This window comes from Zalophus californianus, chromosome 2 (assembly GCF_009762305.2).
Source record: "Zalophus californianus isolate mZalCal1 chromosome 2, mZalCal1.pri.v2, whole genome shotgun sequence".
Taxonomy (NCBI): Eukaryota; Metazoa; Chordata; class Mammalia; order Carnivora; family Otariidae; genus Zalophus; species Zalophus californianus.
The window spans coordinates 73,862,367-73,879,339 of NC_045596.1; the positions used below are offsets into that span (position 1 = coordinate 73,862,367).

Genomic DNA, 16,973 nt, shown 5'->3' on the forward strand with positions numbered 1-16,973 from the left:
TAAAAATGTTACTGAACACAATGCAGGAAATACCAGAAAATGTATTGCCTTATTGAGTAAACTGAAAAAAGTAGCTTTGCTTCAATTCCATGTAAAAATATATATATATATATTTTTTATTTTTGCATCTATTTTTTTGCTCATTATACTAATTGATCTAAGATTTTCTAATTGTATCATTCTGTGATTAAATTAAACAAAAAGAAAGAAACATGAATTTTTTTAGTCTACCATATTAGGCATATTAAATATACTCTCCCAAAGTGTTTAACATGCATTCCAATGGGATTATTGGAAAAATCTTATAAAGTGCGCAATATCTTGACTGAATTTGACTTTTATTTCCATGTATCTAGTGTATGTAGCTAGGGAAGAAAGTAAATTTTAAATAAAAACCTATTTTTAGGAAAAAAAGTTTTTTAAGCAAACTCTACCCCCAACCTGGGGCTCTAACAACCCCAAAATCAAGAGTCACATCTTGTACTGACTGAGCCAGGTAGGTGCCCCAGGAAAAATAATTTTAATGAAAGTCAGTAGTCTTACTAAGTCTATTACTCTTAGACCTACCTCCTCTTGAAGCTACAAGTTATGCATCTAGACTGAATTTGACTTTTATTTCCATGTATCTAGTGTATGTAGCTAGGAAAGAAAATAAATTTTAAATAATTAAAAACGTATTTTTAGGAAAAAAAGTTTTTTAAGCAAACTCTACCTCCAACCTGGGGCTCTAACTCACAACCCCAAACTGTATCTAACTCGGGGTCTAGTATCTCAGGATCCAGGATGCCTCTTAAATCATGTTTTCTTTCTTTAGCAGTATTATTATTATTATTATTCCTTAGAAATTCTCAGGCACCAAAATCATTTTCTAATACCTTAAAGAATAGAATATTTATTTCAGAAATTGAGATTCCTAACTGGCAGTAGCTTGGCATTCTTTTGTACCTATGAAAGAGGATATTAGGATAATCATTTTGCATTGATTTTCTGATTTTTGCCAGGAAACTAAAATAAAAACCCTGTGCCTTTTCATATGTAGTACTTTGTTAGTGTATTAGTGTGTCACCATTTGAAACCTAAAGGAGAAAAAAACAAAAAACAAAAATTGTTTTGGTAGATACTTGGGAACATTCTATACTTCTTTTTGTTTTAATCCTTAGGTTTTTTTTTGTTTGTTTGTTTGTTTTTAAATGTAGGTCACATTATCTTTACTATATAGATGAGTAAATTGAGGTCCAATCAGGTTCACTGTTTTAGTCAAGTACCCGGGCAATACGTAGTAAAACCTAGATTAGTACATGCCTCCTTGGTTCCAAAGCCAAAATATTTTTAATACATAAGTATTCTGGCTCCACATTAAAATCACCTGGTGAACCTTTAAAATATCAATGATTTGAATGTTCAGAACCAGTTGAGAATTACTAAATTATACTATTTTTCAAAATTTTTGAAATAATAATGTTATTATTGAGACTTATATCCTGATGTCAAGAATGAATATTTCCAATTTCAGTTACAAAATTTCTAATGTTATTTTCTAGTTGTTTGAAAGCAAAACTAATGCCTAAGAATATAAGTTTTTTGTGTACTACCACCATTTTAAATAAAGTTAGGAATTGGTTTTCTGGTTCAGAGATTAAATATATATAAATAAAAATGAAAACTCAGTTTACAAGGGATTCTATGCACAGAACTAATTTATGACATTCATTTTGAAATTAACTTTTAGGAGTCACCGGATTAACTTTAAAAATAGCAATGTTATGAATATAATAGAAATACAAAATGAATACAGTGTTGTCTATGTACTTCATTATTTACTAATGAAATAACATGATGATTTCTCATTTAATTACAAATTTCCAGCTAGATGGCAAGCAATTCAAAATGGGACTTAATGTAATGATGTAATTTTGTGATTAGTGTGTTTCCTTTAAACTTTCAATCATTGGGGCACCTGGGTGGCTTAGTCGTTAAGCATCTGCCTTCAGCTCAGGTCATGATCTCAGCGTCCTGGGATCAAGCCCCTCATCGAGCCCCGTATCGAGCCCCGCATCGGGCTCCCTGCTAGGCGGAAAGTCTGCTTCTCCCTCTCCCCCTCCCCCTGCTTGTGTTGCCTCTCTCGCTGTCTCTCTCTGTCAAATAAATAAATAAAATCTTTAAGAAAAATTAAAAAAATAAACTTTTAATCATAAATTATATCTTAATTTGGGAATGCGTTCACACAGCATAAACATGGGGTAAATTCATGTTATATACAGATGGAAAAGGGAATTTTTTTTTGCTAAAAGCTTAAAGCAATTTTGTTGATAGAATTTATTAGCACCATGTTTTGTATCTTTTTATCCTACCATGTGATTTATATTAATTATTTTAATAACAAGAAAATAATCTCATAAATTTATATACTTGGATGAGTGATACATGTCTATTTGTAAAGTTGCCTCAGAAACTGAAACATTAATTACATTTTTGGCATAAAATAACATGCTTTTACTGAATTTTGGGCTATGACAAAGTAGATCTTTGCCAAGATTGTTACATTAAAAATGAATCTTACAAAATTCGTTTCTATGATCAGTGAATTTATTTTTCCATTTCTCTTATCTTTTTATTAAATTATTATCCAATATAATTTTATTGAATGGCTACTAAATTCAAGTACTCCTCTAGGTGGTGGCATATAGTGTGGCTACAATCTGTAGTATGGCTCCTAGCAAAATAACAAGGAAGAGAAACATTAAACAAATACTTATAAGTATCAAGTATGTTGTGTATTGTCTGAGCTTTCAGACATTTAGCAATAATCTGGTGGGGGAGGGATTCTGAGGACTGAAACATGCTGAGACTTAGGGGTGAGAGAGGAGTATTTCTGAATGAGGGAATTACTATTCTAAAGGCATTGAAGCAAGTTGTTTAGAAAGCAGTGGTACATTAGTTTTCTACTGCTGCTGTAACAAATTACCACAAACTCAGCAGCTTAAAATAACACAAATTTATTATGTCACAATTCTGTAGGTCAGAAGTCTGGGGTGAGTGTTTGTCTGGTTCCTCTGGTATAGGTTTCACAAGGCAAAAATCAAGGTGTCAGCAGCCTGGGCTCTTATCTGGAGGTTCTGAGGGTGAGGAGGATGGGGGAAGGAAATCATTTCTAAGCTCCTTCAGGTTGATGGCAGAATTCATTTCTATGTGGCTACAGGGCTGAGGTTCCCCTTTCCTTGCTGGCTGTCAGCCAGAAACCATTCTTTTTTTTTTTTTTTTTTTTTAAAGATTTTATTTATTTATTTGACAGAGAGAGACACAGTGAGAGAGGGAACACAAGTAGGGGGAGTGGGAGAGGGAGAAGCAGGCTTCCCGCCGAGCAAGGAGCCTGATGTGGGGCTCGATCCCAGGACCCTGGGATCATGACCTGAGCCGAAGGCAGATGCTTAACAACTGAGCCACCCAGGCGCCCCAGAAACCATTCTTAGCCACTTAAGGCCTCCTGCATTCCTTGTCACATTGAAAGTTGCTGCCTCCAACAGTGCTAGGAGTCTTTCTTACCCATTGTAGATCTCTGACTTCCCTTCCTGCTATATCTCCATTTCTGCTTTTATCTGGGAAAAAGCTCTGCTCTTCAGAGCCCGTGTGATTGTATTGGGCTTACTGAGGTAATATGGGATAATCTCTCTATCTTAAAACCAACTGATTAGTAATTTTAATTGCATTGACGAAATCCCTTTGCCATGTGATGTAACATATTTATAGGCTTGAAAACAGGCATAGTTTAGGGGGCCAAAATTCTGCCTACCACAGGGGATGGGAATTTCATGTCAGATAAAGAGATCAAAGAACTTAGTGGCTTGGTGGTTGTTTAGATATATTTGGACATTGAAGTCACTCAAATGATGACAGGGTTGTAGTGAAGAGAAAAACTAAAGTCAAATGAAAAAGTCTCCAGTAAATGAAAAGTGATAACCTAGAGGTTGGCAGTTAATAGACACAGGAATGGGTAGAGGGAGACATGAGCCTCACAGATTAGAGAAATATTGTGGACTATGGAGGGGTGTTAATCAGGAAGTTGCCCTGGAGTGCCCTATCAAGTGCTGAAAAAGAGATACCTCCAACTGAGAGAACACAGGAGAATCTAAGTGCTTGGGAGAGAGTCAGGTTTCAGATAGGTCAAATGATGAACTGGGTGTTCTCACAGTTTATGACGTTGAGCAGTTCTTTTGCAATGGAACAGTGTTTCTAGGGATAAAATAGAGAATTTGAGAGAGAAGCACAATCGGGAATGGATCAGGAGAGAGAACACAAATTTCATCATGGGGGTGGAAGCATTGGAGAGAATTGACAGAAAGTAGGGGTGAAGGGAAAGTGAATTGAGTTGACTACAGATTTGCCGAGAAGATAAGAAATCTAACGATCCCTTGAAAGTGGATACATTTCTTTCAGTAGTTACTAAGTGGTCAGCAAAGGAAGTCCAGTAGCTGAAAACTTCATGGTCTTCAATGGTGGGTGGTAGAGTTGGTACCAAGCAGATTTTAGTGACTGCAAAGTCTAGAGCATGTCTGATCCAAATCAGTCATTTTTTCCCTCATTATTTGTCATGTCTTATGAGAGTCAGTACATAAGGTTAAGAATACAGACTGTGGCTCTGGTATGTATGGGTTTCAGTCTGGGCCTTGTAATTGTGCCCAAGTTACTTAAATTCTCTGTGCCTCAGATTCTTCAGCCACAAAATGGAAATGATGACAGTAGTAACTGTTTCAATTGGGTAGTTTTGAGGATCAAATGAGTGTATGGCCCATTGTAAGCATTTGTAGCTGTTAGCTGTAGTTATTTAATGGCCACTTATACATTTTTTTTAACTACTTATTTTATACTCATATATTTAAATATTATGGGGCATGCAAGATAAACTGTTTTTCAGACTAGAGATCTGTGCTAAACTGAATAATTTTATGTCATTTTGGTACTACCTAAGAAACACAATATTAACCTGAGAGAAGTGCATATTATAGCTTGTGTGTTCTCGTGGAGCTGCATCAACATAGTTGATAGGAAAATAGGTTACAGTTTTAAGTGATTTTGGTAGATTTTAAAAATGCCAATCCAAGTAAAGTAAAGTTGCCTGAAGGATTGTTTTTTTCTTTAATAAAAAGAGCCATGATCTAGACGTAATACTCTTGAGAAATGTATTTGTCATTAAAAACAAAGGAGGTCAGATGATTTTCTAGGTATAGCAGTCACAATAAATATATACTGTCACCTCTATGGAGGCAGAAGAAATATGCTGTCACTTCTGTTATTGGAAAACTGTCCATCTCTTTTCTAGCTTTCTCTTCCAAGCACCCTTCCATTACCCTTGTACAGCTCAATTTGTAGCAGAGTAAAAAGTTTTTAAGATAAGGAGGCATTTCCTAAAATGCTAGCCTATTGCCATTTAGGATTAGTTCAAACCGTACAATTGACAATTTGAAACCTCTTAGATGCTCTTTTTTTATGCTATGTGAGTTGGATGTTAAGAATTCATTCTAATTTATTATTTTACAAAGAAAATATTTTAAATGCATTAGAGTATTAGATGCTAAATCTGATTTTTTTAAAAATGATTTCAAAAGGATATAAAAATCATTTACAGGGGATATTAGAAGAAATGTGTTTTTAAATACATCTTGATTAAAATAGTTAATGTCAATAGATTAAAACACTTCCAAAGAATATTAATGTCATATATCAAGTGATTGGTAATTGTGATTTTGGTCATTGTGTTTTTAGATTAACTTTTTCAATTCATAACTATAAAATTAATACTATCATTTTAGTATCAATTTAGTATTTTGATTGGACTTCATTTTTTAATTGATATGTATAAGACACTGTATTAACCATTTTAAAGGATGTAAAAAGTATTCAATTTAGTTTCTGCTTTAAGGTACTAATACAACTAAAGGTGAATCATACACATACATAACAATTGTCAAAGGTACAGTAAGAAATAGGGAAATGTAAAGCAGAATAGAGAAATGCAAAGCAGAATAGAGGATAAGAAGAGAGGCATTACCAAAAATTTGCCAGTCAAAACTCTCTTTTTATGTTGCAGATAGACAATGGAAAGAGTAAGCAGAAGAATAGGATATAGAATGTATAATATAATCACAATATAGTAAATTCTAATAAGGAATATTTTTATAAATATACATATACAAGTAGAAAATACCAGAGGAAGATGTCTAAAAGCATAGTTGTTCATTATTTATCTCCAATATTTTGTTTTCTCAAGATAACGGAGTGACGGAAGTTAGAAAGAATGGAGGAAGTCTATAAGCATGCAAGTGGATGTCAGCTAGAGATTATATTCTGCCTGATCAGATGGAGACAGGAGACTCTGTAGCATCATTTTTCCCATATAGTTGGTCCCACCTTGAGACAGAGAGGCTACTGTTTTGAACCTGTATGTCTCAGTTATTGATTTTGGGGTAGGGAGCTGGTAATCTCACAGGAAGCAGCTATGAACCTTTTGCAGCTAACACTCATAGTAGCTAGACCTAATAAAGGGATATGGGCAGACAGCACCCAAAGTGTTCAGAATACATTATTGAGCAATCAACAGCATACCTATATTTAATCTCTCCCTCTCTCTCTCTCACACACACACACACACACAAACACAGTGTTCAGTCATTAAACAATTAGCAAGTACCTATTAACTACTGAAAATGAACAGTGAACTGGTATAGGTTAAAAAAAAAAAGGAAAGGAAACACACAAACACTATAACCTCCTTCCTTATTCAGGAAGATACCAACATCTCTGGGGGCAATGGTCAAATATATCCATATTTATGTGTAATAGGTTATGTGTTAAAGTAATGTACTATATTCAACTATTATAGAAGGGCAAAGAAGGACTCAACTCTTGCTACTTGTTACTTACATATTTTTAAGTATACTCAGCAAATAATAATAATGGATATTTTTAAACTTAAAACTTTAAACCTCACTTCTCTGAAAAATTCAACTGTATGGAATATCTTCTATGGAATGTGATATAAACTATATATGCCCACAAAGCTGTGCCTCTGACATGACATGTGTAATAACATCTCATTTATCCAGTTGCCACTTATCTCTAAACTTAAAATAATTAAACCATGATCTGGATCGTCAACATTTGAAAACAACACATGAACTCCTGAGAGTCCCAATAAAGAGCACAAAACGCCTTGGTGGCTTCAGCACATATACCCTGCTGTTGGGAAAATAGAATTAAAAACAAAATATGTTCCCAACTCAGAGATCCTCTGTACAAAGGCAACAGAAAGAAAACACTTTTATTATTGAGTAAGCATTAAACCGGAATGTGAAGCATATCACAGGCAATCCACAAAGAGAGCACAAAGATAGAAATCTCACTCTTTTATGTAGTCAAGTGGATACAATCCATCATGTGCATGTTTACAAAATAAACCATATCTAGTCCTCCAGTAAAGGAAACTTGACAGCATCATATTTGTCACACATAGTTCATCCTGAATTTACCCGGTAATTGGTGTGACCATCTATGTTAATCAATAGGCTTTATCCAGGAAAGAAACAAACTTTTCATATCTTTTATGGCATGAGGTAATTTTGCAGCTTCGAGAAAGGTGCCCGAAAGGTTGGGCAACTACTCTCCCATGGAAACTGGTGGATAGGGTGCTATTTCCCTTGATGTCTTTCAAAGAGATGGCCCCCAAATCTTTGAGAAAGAAGACCCTGGGTCTTAAAGCTGACAAAAGGCCTATCTAGCTTACAAAAAGATTTATATAGACTTCAGAAATAGGAAAAAGTACTACAATGATAAGTTTACTAAAGTAAATTCTCCAAGAAAATGGAAGGAAGAGAAATCCCTTCTATTATTTTCATTGGGGGACTTAAGCCTCTTACTTTTAATTTTTACTTGTCCTTACACTGCTCATGGTGAAGCTCCTTCGGCCCCAGGGGAATCATTTACTCTGACTTCTGACATAGTTCTACAGTTTCAAATCCCACAGCAGATTGTACATTATCTGGGATTCAGGCTTCTTGTTGGAGATAGGCATGCTAACTACAGAATGATGAAGGGACAACTGTCAAGTCTGATCATGAGTGAAGAGATAATTCTTATAAAAAGCACATAGAGAAGTATGAAAGGAAGAGAGGAGGAAGGGAGAAAGTAGGAAGAAGGAAGCAGTCAGGAACCTTCTAGTGGGAAGAAACGGTCCCACTACCTAGGGAACTACTGAGGGCATGGTTTTATTACCACACAAAAATTATTACTGACTTTTAAGAATATATCATTATGATCACTCAGTTGTTTAATACTTTTAAACTACAGGCAGTCTGGAGGTTGCTTTGAGGTCACATGATGATGCCTTTTGACCATGTCTTCTTCAGATTTCTCTTCTTTCCTTACAGCCTGTAAGAAAGTGTGCTGTCTATAAGTGAGTAGTGGTTGCTTTTTATAAGGATTAGAGGTTGTGTGCAAACTATTGTGTGTGTGGATAAGTCACCCCCAGGAAATATCAGGGAATACTGATTCAGATGAAAGCAAAGCAGTTTCTTTATTGCAATGATGAACAAAATGTTTTTGTCTTACACTATTTTTTTTAAAGATTGTATTTATTTACTAGAGAGAGGGAGAGCACGGGTGGAGGAGGGGTAGAGGGAGAGGGAGAGGGAGAAGCAGGCTCCCCACTGAGCAGGGAACCAGATGCAGGGCTGGATCCCAGGACCCCCGAGATTATGGCCTGAGCCAAAGGCAGGTGCTTAACTGACAGAACCACCCAGGTGCCCCAGTCTTACATTATTATGGCTTTTTTTCAGTGGGTGGTTTAGAAAGTGTTAACATATGCTTAGCAAATATAGATGCACAGTCTCTGAAACCAAACTGCCTGGGTTCAAATCCCAGCTCTGCCATATACTCTCTGTATGACTTTGAGCAAGTTATTTCAACCTTTTATATCACAGTTTCCTTGTTTTGAAGTGGTTACTTATTAATAGTGTTTACCTCATAGAATTGTGATGAGGATTAAATGAGTTTCCAGAGAAAGAGAGGTTGTCAGAACAAATCAACAAATGTAAACTATTATTTATAAACCGTTACCTATAGTGAAGTCTTACTTTAACCTGGAGACAATTTGTGTTTAAATATTAAGGAAGAAAAAAGAGGGGTGATATTTTTCTAGAAGAATTTCTAGCCAAAATACATTAAAAATGTTTTTAAATCACATGTTGAGAGTGTGCTCTCTAAATATAGAAGAAAAAATAGTATGTTGTATAATATATTGTCAGTGTTTATTATACAGCTCATTGTAGCCAAGTTATTTTATAGATTCATCAAATATGAGAAATCATAGAATTTTTGAATTATTATATTGCATACTTAAAACTAACACTATATGTCAATTATATTTGCATAAATAAGTAAATAAGTGAATAAAGAACACACAAACACACAAAAGAAATCATATCAGTACTTTTTTAGTTTAATTATCATGAACTCAGTTTTGTGATTTTGAATGTTAGTGTTTATTATATGGTTAGGCCAATTTTTCTGCTTTTGCTGACATATTTTGATATGAATGGTGTGCTTAAAGACTTTCATGTTAGTATATATAATCTGATACATTATAATATGTATATTTATATTCTATCCCACATGTTAGCACGGATTTACCTTGGACTGAATTGAGAAGTGAAAATTGGACAAACTTCACAGAACTCAGGAAAACAATGGATTTTTAGAAATTTCTTTCTGCTGTTGCTCTCTTGGAAAATAAAGGGAAGAAATGTCAAAATGTTCATGATTTTTAAGTATTGCCTTAAGAAAGCAAAAGTCTACATGTCCATTACTGTTCACACTAGCCTGAATAAAAATAAATTATTTCTTAAGTTTTTATATTTGACTGAACTACTAGTGCTAAAAGCTGTTGAGCAAGTGTGAAGCCAGCTTTTCCCTGTCTTTATGATGTCCCAACATAGGTGCTAGGTGACCTGTAGCTGTTCTGTTCTTACTCTGATTCAACAAACTTGGGGTAGGTAAATCATCTTGGAGACTACAAATATGTGTTTATATATATATATATATATATATATATATATATATATATATATACACGCACATATATAATTATTATATATTTATACACATATACATATAATGCTTCCCAGAATAGCTTTAGAAACAAATGTACTTTACAGGTTAAATGCTAATAATTCTATTTATATTGATGTCATCATAAATTGTGCCTATGCTAAAAATAACAGTCGTTAGATTTAAAATTTATCATCAGCTTAATTAGATCCTTTCACATTAAAAAAAATACTTTGTTTTGTGTATAGAATGACAGCAGGTGCTTTTTTACTGGATGTATAACATGGATTGGTAAATGTGTTCTTTTCCCGTTTCTTAACATTGCAGAAAATTGTTTCTCCAAAAGATTTGTGTTAGTTAGGATTGACTGATTATGTGTCAGTAACAGATTATTACAAAATTTCAGTGGCTTAAGCTAACAAAAGTTTACTTCTTACTTTGGTTACATGTCAATCATGTAGCCAGGGCTCTGTCCATAAAATCATTCAGGATCCCAGGCTATGGGAGGCACCATATATCTTGTAGCTGCACCTTGTTGGTCAGCACACCAGCAAAGGGGAATGTATGGTGAGTTCATGCCTGTTCTTCAGGGCTTTATCCCAGAAGAGGCATACTTAATTTCAGTTTGTAGCCCTCCAGCCAGAAGGTGTCTCAAAGCCTCACCTAACCAAGGGAAATAAGACAGAAGTGGTTACTGATGAGCACTAGTAATGTCTACTGACATCTAAGGGCTCATTTTGCCTTGACTACATGTAGCAGTTTGTGTAAATTCTTATAACTTGGTGAATACTGGGTTTTGGTGTACAATCCTGTTTTATTAAGTACTGAATACTTCTAAATTCAGAATTAATTTAAATCATTAAATTTTGAAAGTATTTTCATTTTTTAAGACTTTGACAGTTATAATCCTTCTCAAGTGAAGGCTACACAATAAATGACTACATTGCCTAATGGCAATCATATGTATTTTTCTTAGTTAATCCACATTTTCCACACTTCTTTATACATCATAGTTTTTTTAATACATAGTAAAAATGTGGCTTGACTTTCACTTCTCTCTGAGTAATTTTAATTATAATTTTAAAAATCTGACCAGTTCCTAAATGATATCATGAAAAAAAATTGCAGGGAAAATTAACAATTTGTGCAATAGAAATGGTTTTAAAATAGATAATCTCTAATTAAATTTCTTTGGAACCAACACTTTTTATTCACAGAAATATTTTCTATCATGATGGTCAATTATGATTGTATTTTTAAACTATTAAAGGCAAATAGCACACCCATTTGAACTAAGAAAAAATTTAGTATATCCTCAGAGAAGCTAAATTTAAAAATATAGACATAATTGCTAATTTTTTAGGTTTTGCTAAAATTAATTTAAAAATATATCTCAAGTAATAAATTAATGAGAGATTATATGTTTGAAAAGTCTGAGATTGTCTTATAAGGCATGTTTCTTTGACAGAAAGAGCGGATAGAACAAAATAATTGCTATCTTCTTTCAGTTTTTTTCTCTAGCATATTTTTCTGCCTTTGGTGGTTGATGGCAATTATACCAAAGATGCTTTCCCAAAGCTTCCAACCTGTCATGTTTTGTTTTGTTTGTACTCAGAAGAATGCTCTGAGTTCGGTTGATTCAGTGATTATGTTTTGAATTAACAGCTTCATATTATCTTCTAAAATTTAAAATAAAGTCTTATAACATTGCCAAATTAGAAAAGTAGTGACCATAGTTACAGTTTTGTGTAACACAGGACGATATCTATGTTGCTTCATTTTTTTAAATTTTCGGATATAATCATTTTCTTCAAGAAAATGTGTTGTGTCTGGGAAAGAAGTTTGAAATTTGTTTTAACTTTACTGAGCTTTAATTTTCTTGTTTCCAAAATGAGATTATAAATCTCTTTTGAGGATCAAATGGTATAACTAACATGGTGCCTGCAATGGTATACCACTTAAAAAATAACATTTTGTCCATTATTTTTGTTCTTACTCTTTTTTTAAATAATTTTTTTTTCTTGTGTATATTTTATTTTTTTATTTATTTTTTTATTGTTATGTTAATCCCCATATATTACATCATTAGTTTTTGGTGCAGTGTTCCATGATTCATTGTTTGTTCATAACACCCAGTGCTCCATGCAGAACGTGCCCTCCTCAATACCCATCACCAGGCTAACCCATCCCCCCACCCCCTCCCCTCTAGAACCCTCAGTTTGTTTTTCAGAGTCCATCCTCTCTAATGGTCCGTCTCCGCCTCCGACTTACTCCCCTTCATTCTTCCCCTCCTGGTATCTTCTTCTTCTTTTTTTTTCTTAACATATATTGCATTACTTGTTTCAGAAGTACAGATCCGTGATTCATCAGTCTTGTACAATTCACAGTGCTCACCATAGCACATACCCTCCCCAATGTCTATCACCCAGCCACCCAATCCCTCCCACCCCCCACCACTCCAGCAACCCTCAGTTTGTTTCCTGAGATTAAGAATTCCTCATATCAGTGAGGTCATATGATACATGTCTTTCTCTGATTGACTTATTTCACTCAGTAGTCTTAAGTAGGATGCCCTTCAGGCACAGTGGTCAGTAATGTCATCCAGCACCTGGGTGCTTTCCAACAGTCTAACTTGTCACTGGTAATAGCATGAACTTCAGTCTAGTAACAAGATGGCAGCAGCATTTCCAAACTATACTTCCAGACACAGCCACAGCCTAATCAGAAGAAAAATCTGTTATTCTTTATGTTTCATTCTTGAGATTGAAGAAACTTTCCCCCAGAAACCACAGTATATTGATCAGCATTATCCCATTCCTACAAGAAATACTGGAAAGCAGAATAATATGATCACTCATTTAGGAATGTAATGGATATCAGGATGACAAATCAATGACATCACTAACGGCCACATGTTTAGCTACCCTGCATACAAATGCACATTCTTCCCATGCATAAGCACTTCTAGAAGTGGCCATGCTGATCCGAAATACGTTTATCCCTTCCCCCAAAACAAGATGACACAAGGACTCATATAGTTACTAAAGCAAATTCAGGTTCAGGATTTCTGTGTTAAGGGTAGTCTTTTCAAGAGGGTTAGAGTCCAGTGAGTAATTTATACTCTAGCTAAAAAGAAATGTTTCATTCTCTGCCCAAGTTTGAAAACTTCTGATAGTAGAGAGTAGGAAAGACTACTAACATAAAAACTCTCCTTCAAAACAAGGGGGAAATAAAACACAGTGGTACTGATTCATAGCATGCTTCTTGTTCTGATGGAAAAATAAGGGTGAATACACTCAATTCTGGTAGTTGACTAAATCCCTTGTTCTACAAATCTGACATCTCCATGTTTAGGAGAGGGGGTAATAGTGGCAGCTTCCTTGTCCATATCTACTGTGCGCATTTTGTGGGTAGGACAATGTGGAATAATGCCTTATCTTGGAACTATTAGAGCTTTAACAATCCACTTCCTATTGAATGGGTTCGGTGAGTGGAACATTGGTTTAATTATGGAAATACACTCTTGGTGAGGTTTACAGTCACTCTGGCAATGCATTTCCCTTAAAATTTCGGTTGGCCTCTAAGTCATTTGCATTTAGTTCCATGGCCTGGTAATCTAGCCAGAAAGCTGACTCAGCAAGGAATTTTTCCTGGGATATCGAGTCCCAGCCATAGACGTCAGAGTCTCCTTCATCCCTTCCCCCAAATCTGCAATCATCATCATTTAATGGACTTTGCCATGAGGAAATTCAAAAGAATAGACTGAAGTCACGTACATAATTTGTCCTTTTCATCTATATTTTAAACACGAGTGTGTCTCCTTTACTAGGTGAATAATGTTTAACTGGAGGTGTTTGCTAGAAGTCTGGGGCTAGAGGCTTTCCTTTTGCTCTAGTCAAGTATTCTACTCAGTCTTCATTTCCACTCTGTTTGCTTACCTCAGCTTGGAGTAGAAAGTTTGGCTTCTTAAACTCCCCAAAGTTCCACATTATTGGACTCTAAGTCAATTACGGTCCACAGACAGGAAGAATCTCTTTAAGCAGAATTGTATTTTATTCCTCCTCTGCTTTCCAATACATAAATGTTAGCCCAACTGTAACTCTTTCTTGAAGGACTTAACTAAAAGTTGCAAGAAGTAGCCAGAACACCAGAATTCTGAAAATTTCCTATCGGTTCTCCAGATGAGCAAACATTTAGTCAAATGCTTCATTTTCACACAAGAAGGATCATTTAACCACTAAACTTTGAAGAGTGGAATGGATCATCCTTTCCCTTGCTTTATCGCCTTTTTACCAATTCAACATTTTACAGTCTCCTACTTATGACAACTCATTTCTGATGAGAGATCTGATATCAGGATGTTTCCATATCTTGGTTATTGTAAATAATGCTGCAGTGAACATGGGGGTGCATATATCTTTTCAAATTAATGTTCTTGTTTTCTTCACATAAATACCCTGAAGTGGAATTGCTGAATCATGTGGAAGCAATATTTTTATTTTTTTTGAAGAACCTCCACTCTTTTCTATAGTGGCTGCACCAATTTACACTCCCAATTTTTCTCCTTGTCCTTGCCAGCACTTGTTATTTCTAGTCATTTTGATAATAGGCATTCTACCATGTATGAGGTGATACCTCACTGTGGTTTTGATTTGCAGTTTCCTGATTAATGATGTAGAATATATTTTCATGAACCTGCTAGTTATCTTTACATCTTCTTTAGAAAAATGCCTATTTGGATCTTATGCCCATTTTAAATCAGATTTTGTTTTGTTTGTTTTTGTTTTTGTTTTTGTTTTTTTGCTGTTGAGTTGTATGAGATTTTTATATAGTTTGAGTACTAGCCCTTTGTCAGACATATGATTTGTCAATATTTTCTCCCATTTAGTAGGCTGCCTTTTCATTTTGTTGATGGTTTCCTTTGCTGTTGAGAAACTTTTTAGTTTGGTGTAGTCCCACTTGTTTATCTTCGCTTTTATTGCTTTTGCTTTTGGTTTCAGATTCAAAAAATCATTACCAAGACCTGTGTCAAGAAGTTACCTCCTCTGTCTTCTCTCAGTAGTTTTATGGTTTTAGGTCTTATGTTCAAGTCTTTAATCCATTTTGAGTTAATTTCTAGTTGATTTCTGTGTATAATGTAAGATAATGGTCCAGTTTCATTCTTTCTCCTTTTGATTATCCACTTTTCCCTACACCATTTATTGAAGAGATTGTCCTTGCCCCATTTTATATTCTCAGCTCCTTTGTTATAAATTAAAACTGACCATTTTTGCAAGGGTTTAATTTGAGGCTTTCTATTTTGTCCCATTTGCCTATGGATCTGTTTTTATGCCAATACCATACTCTTTTAACTACCATAACTTTGTTATATAGTTCGAAATTGGGGGACAGTTTGGACAACCTATTGTCCAGCTTTGTTTTTCTTTCTCAAGATTGAGAAATCAGCAATCTTTGTTGAGAACTTTTATCATAAATGGATGTTGAATTTGGTCAAATTTTTTCTGCATCTATTGAGCTGATCATATTAATTTTTATCCTTCAATTTAATATGGTGTATTACACTGACTGATTTGCAGATGTTGAACCATTTTTGCATCCCCGAAAGAAATCCCACTTGATCATGGTGTATGATCCTTTTGCTGTATGTTGAATTTAGTTTGCTAATATTTTGCTGAGGATTTTTTGCATCTATGCTTATCAGGGATATTGGCCTGTATTTTTCCTTTTGTGTGGCATCCTTGTCTGGTTTTGGTATTAGGGTAATGCTGGCCTTATTAAATGAGTTTGGATGAGTTTCCTCCTCTTATATTTTTTGGAAGAGTTTGAGAAGGAAGGTATTAATTCTTTGAAAATTTGATAGAATTCCCTAGTGAAACTGTCTGGTCTTAGACTTTTGTTTGTTGGGAGAATTTAGATTACAGATTAAATTTCATACTAGTAATAAGTGTAAAAGAAATAGATTTTTCTGTTTCATCTTGATTCAGTTTTGGTAAGTTGTATGTTTCTAGGAATTTATCCATTTCTTCTAGGTTGTCTAATTTGTTAGCATTTAATTGTTTGTAATAGTCTTTTATGATCCTTTGCATTTCTGTGGCATTATTTATAATTCCTCTTTCATTCTGATTTTATTTATTTGAATTCTTGCTGTTTTTTCCTTTCCTTAAGATTTGGCCATTTTGTTTATCTCTTCAGAGAACCACCCCTTAGTTTCATTCACCTTTTCTACTACCCTATTTAGTCTCTATTTTGCTTTGATCTTTGTTATTTCCTTCCTTCAGCTAACTTTGGGCTTTTTTTTTTTCCTAGTTCCATGAGGTGTAAAGTTAGTTTTTTTTAAGACTTCTGTTGGTTCTTGAGGTAGGCATTTATTGCTCTAAACTTTCCTCTTAGAACTGCTTTTGCTACATCTTGTAAATTTTGGTATGTTACCTTTCCATTTTTGTTTGTCTCAAAGTATTTTTTGATTTCTCTTTTTAGTTTTTCTTTTACCCATTGGATGTTCAGTTGCATGTTGTTTAATCTCCACATATATATGAAATTTCCAGTTTTCTTTGTGGAATTAACTTCTAGTTTCATACCCGTGAGGCTGGAAAAGATTCTTGAAATAATGTCAATCCTCTAAAATTTATTAAGACTTGTTTTGTGGCCTAACATATAATCCATCTTGGAAGATGTTCCATGTGCACTTGAGAAGACTGTGTATCCTGTTGTTTTGGGATGGAATGTTCTGTAAATGTCCGTTAAGTCCATCTGGCCTAATGTGTCATTTAAAGCCAGTGTTTTTTTTGGATGGTCTACTAATTGATGCAAGTGGGTGTTAAAGTTTCCCTTCTATTATGGTATTGCTTCTATTTCTCCCTTTAGATCTGTTAATA

The 16,973-nt window shown here is 34.5% G+C and overlaps 1 protein-coding gene across 4 annotated transcripts in view; it reads left to right on the top strand.

Annotated features, from left to right (window-relative positions):
- The window catches only part of CCSER1 (coiled-coil serine rich protein 1), a 734,167-nt gene that overhangs the window by 501,578 nt on the left and 215,616 nt on the right, over window positions 1-16,973 (top strand). Inside the window, exon 7 of one of the 4 annotated variants that reach the window (XM_027600510.1) lies at window positions 9,671-9,864. The exons of the other annotated variants lie outside the window; for them this stretch is intronic. Coding sequence (XP_027456311.1) covers window positions 9,671-9,691 — 21 coding nt within the window. The 3' untranslated portion in view covers window positions 9,692-9,864. Of the gene's footprint in view, window positions 1-9,670; window positions 9,865-16,973 lie in introns of those variants that run through there. 4 annotated transcript variants of the gene reach the window in all.